Source organism: Cnephaeus nilssonii (assembly GCF_951640355.1).
Source record: "Cnephaeus nilssonii genome assembly, chromosome: 11".
In the NCBI taxonomy this organism is placed as follows: domain Eukaryota; kingdom Metazoa; phylum Chordata; class Mammalia; order Chiroptera; family Vespertilionidae; genus Cnephaeus; species Cnephaeus nilssonii.
The window spans coordinates 50,233,577-50,234,991 of NC_137082.1; the positions used below are offsets into that span (position 1 = coordinate 50,233,577).

A 1,415-nucleotide genomic window follows, 5' to 3' on the forward strand; every position below is an offset into this window, starting at 1 on the left:
ATTCAAAGGGCATGACCTACATTATTATTACTGTAAAAACTATAGGGTATTTACACTTGATGCTAGGATTATGTCTTTTATTTTCTTATTTTAGATTCATTTACTCAGCCCTAATGTTGCTATTGATAGGCTCACTGACATTCACTAAGACTTATAAACAGCATTTTTGTAAAAGCACCTCCATCTTACCATAATGTTATTTTGAGTGGTGTAATATCTTCAAGAAAATTATCATGACCATGAACTCTTTTGTGTTATAGTATTCATTAAATATGAATATTTTAGAATATATTTATTATTCTGCTCCATAATCATCAACTGAATATGTTGTTTTCCAAATTTTTAACATTCAACATATTTTTTTTTGGCAGACAACTGTTTAGTTTTTATTTCATAATCATAAACTTAATGCTGCAATCCAGCTAGTCTGGGAAGGGGTAAGGAAATTATGGATCCTAATAAACTGGCAAGAGCACAAAGATTAGAGAACATTCCAAGCAAATCGGGGTGAAGGGGTGCTCTCCTGAGCTACAGAAGGAATGGTCTGGTGGTTAAGATAAAAAACAAGTCAAATTTATTAGAGTTGTTCACAGTCAGCAATGGTGATCTTCTTGCTGGTCTTGCCATTCCTGGACCCAAAGCGCTCCATGGCTGTCACAATATCCATGCCTTCGTTCACCTGCCCGAAGACCACATGCTTGCCAGTCAGCCACTCAGGCTTGGCAGTGCAGATGAAAAACTGAGAACTGTTTGTGTTAGGCCCAGCATTTGCCATGGACAAGATGCCAGGACCTGTATGTTTCAGGACGAAGTTCTCATCCTCAAATTTCTCCCCATAGATGGACTTGCCGCCTGTGCCATTATGGCGTGTGAAGTCACCACCCTGGCACATAAATCCTGGAATAATTCTGTGAAAGCAGGAACCTTTATAACCAAATCCTTTCTCCCCAGTGCTCAGAGCATGGAAGTTTTCTGCTGTCTTTGGAACTTTGTCTGCAAACAGCTCGAAGGAGATGTGGCCCATGGGCTCGCCCTCGAAGGCGATGTCGAAGAACATGGTGGGGTTCACCATGGCTGGTCACGGTGGTTTCGGGGTGGCAGTGTCTGCAAAGCATCAACATAGTTTTTGAAATAATATGAAATTATTGAAATGTTGAGCAGTCGTCTTAAAATATAAGTTGTCAATTCCCTATGTCTGCTATATTTCATGGAATTGGCTTTATCCTTTCCTTGAACATTGAAGTAGAAATCAAAATTTGATAATATCACTGTCCTCTTGAAGAGCAGAAATACTTAAAATTTTCCATAAGAATTGACACCATTTGGAATTATAAAATTGTAGTTTATGCTTAGAAAAAATCTTAAGGATTCACGTAGTGTATGTATGCGTGTATGCATATATGTGTGTATGTAAG

At 38.3% G+C, this 1,415-nt stretch overlaps 1 protein-coding gene across 1 annotated transcript; it reads right to left on the minus strand.

Moving 5' to 3' along the window:
• Nucleotides 1-577: 577 nt before the first annotated feature.
• On the minus strand, nucleotides 578-1,072 carry LOC307107372 (peptidyl-prolyl cis-trans isomerase A-like; the record flags this gene model as incomplete). Its single annotated transcript, XM_079784628.1, has 1 exon — nucleotides 578-1,072. The coding sequence occupies one exon, from the start codon at nucleotides 1,070-1,072 to the stop codon at nucleotides 578-580; it is 495 nt and encodes a 164-aa protein (XP_079640754.1).
• Between the last annotated feature and the right edge of the window lie 343 nt (nucleotides 1,073-1,415).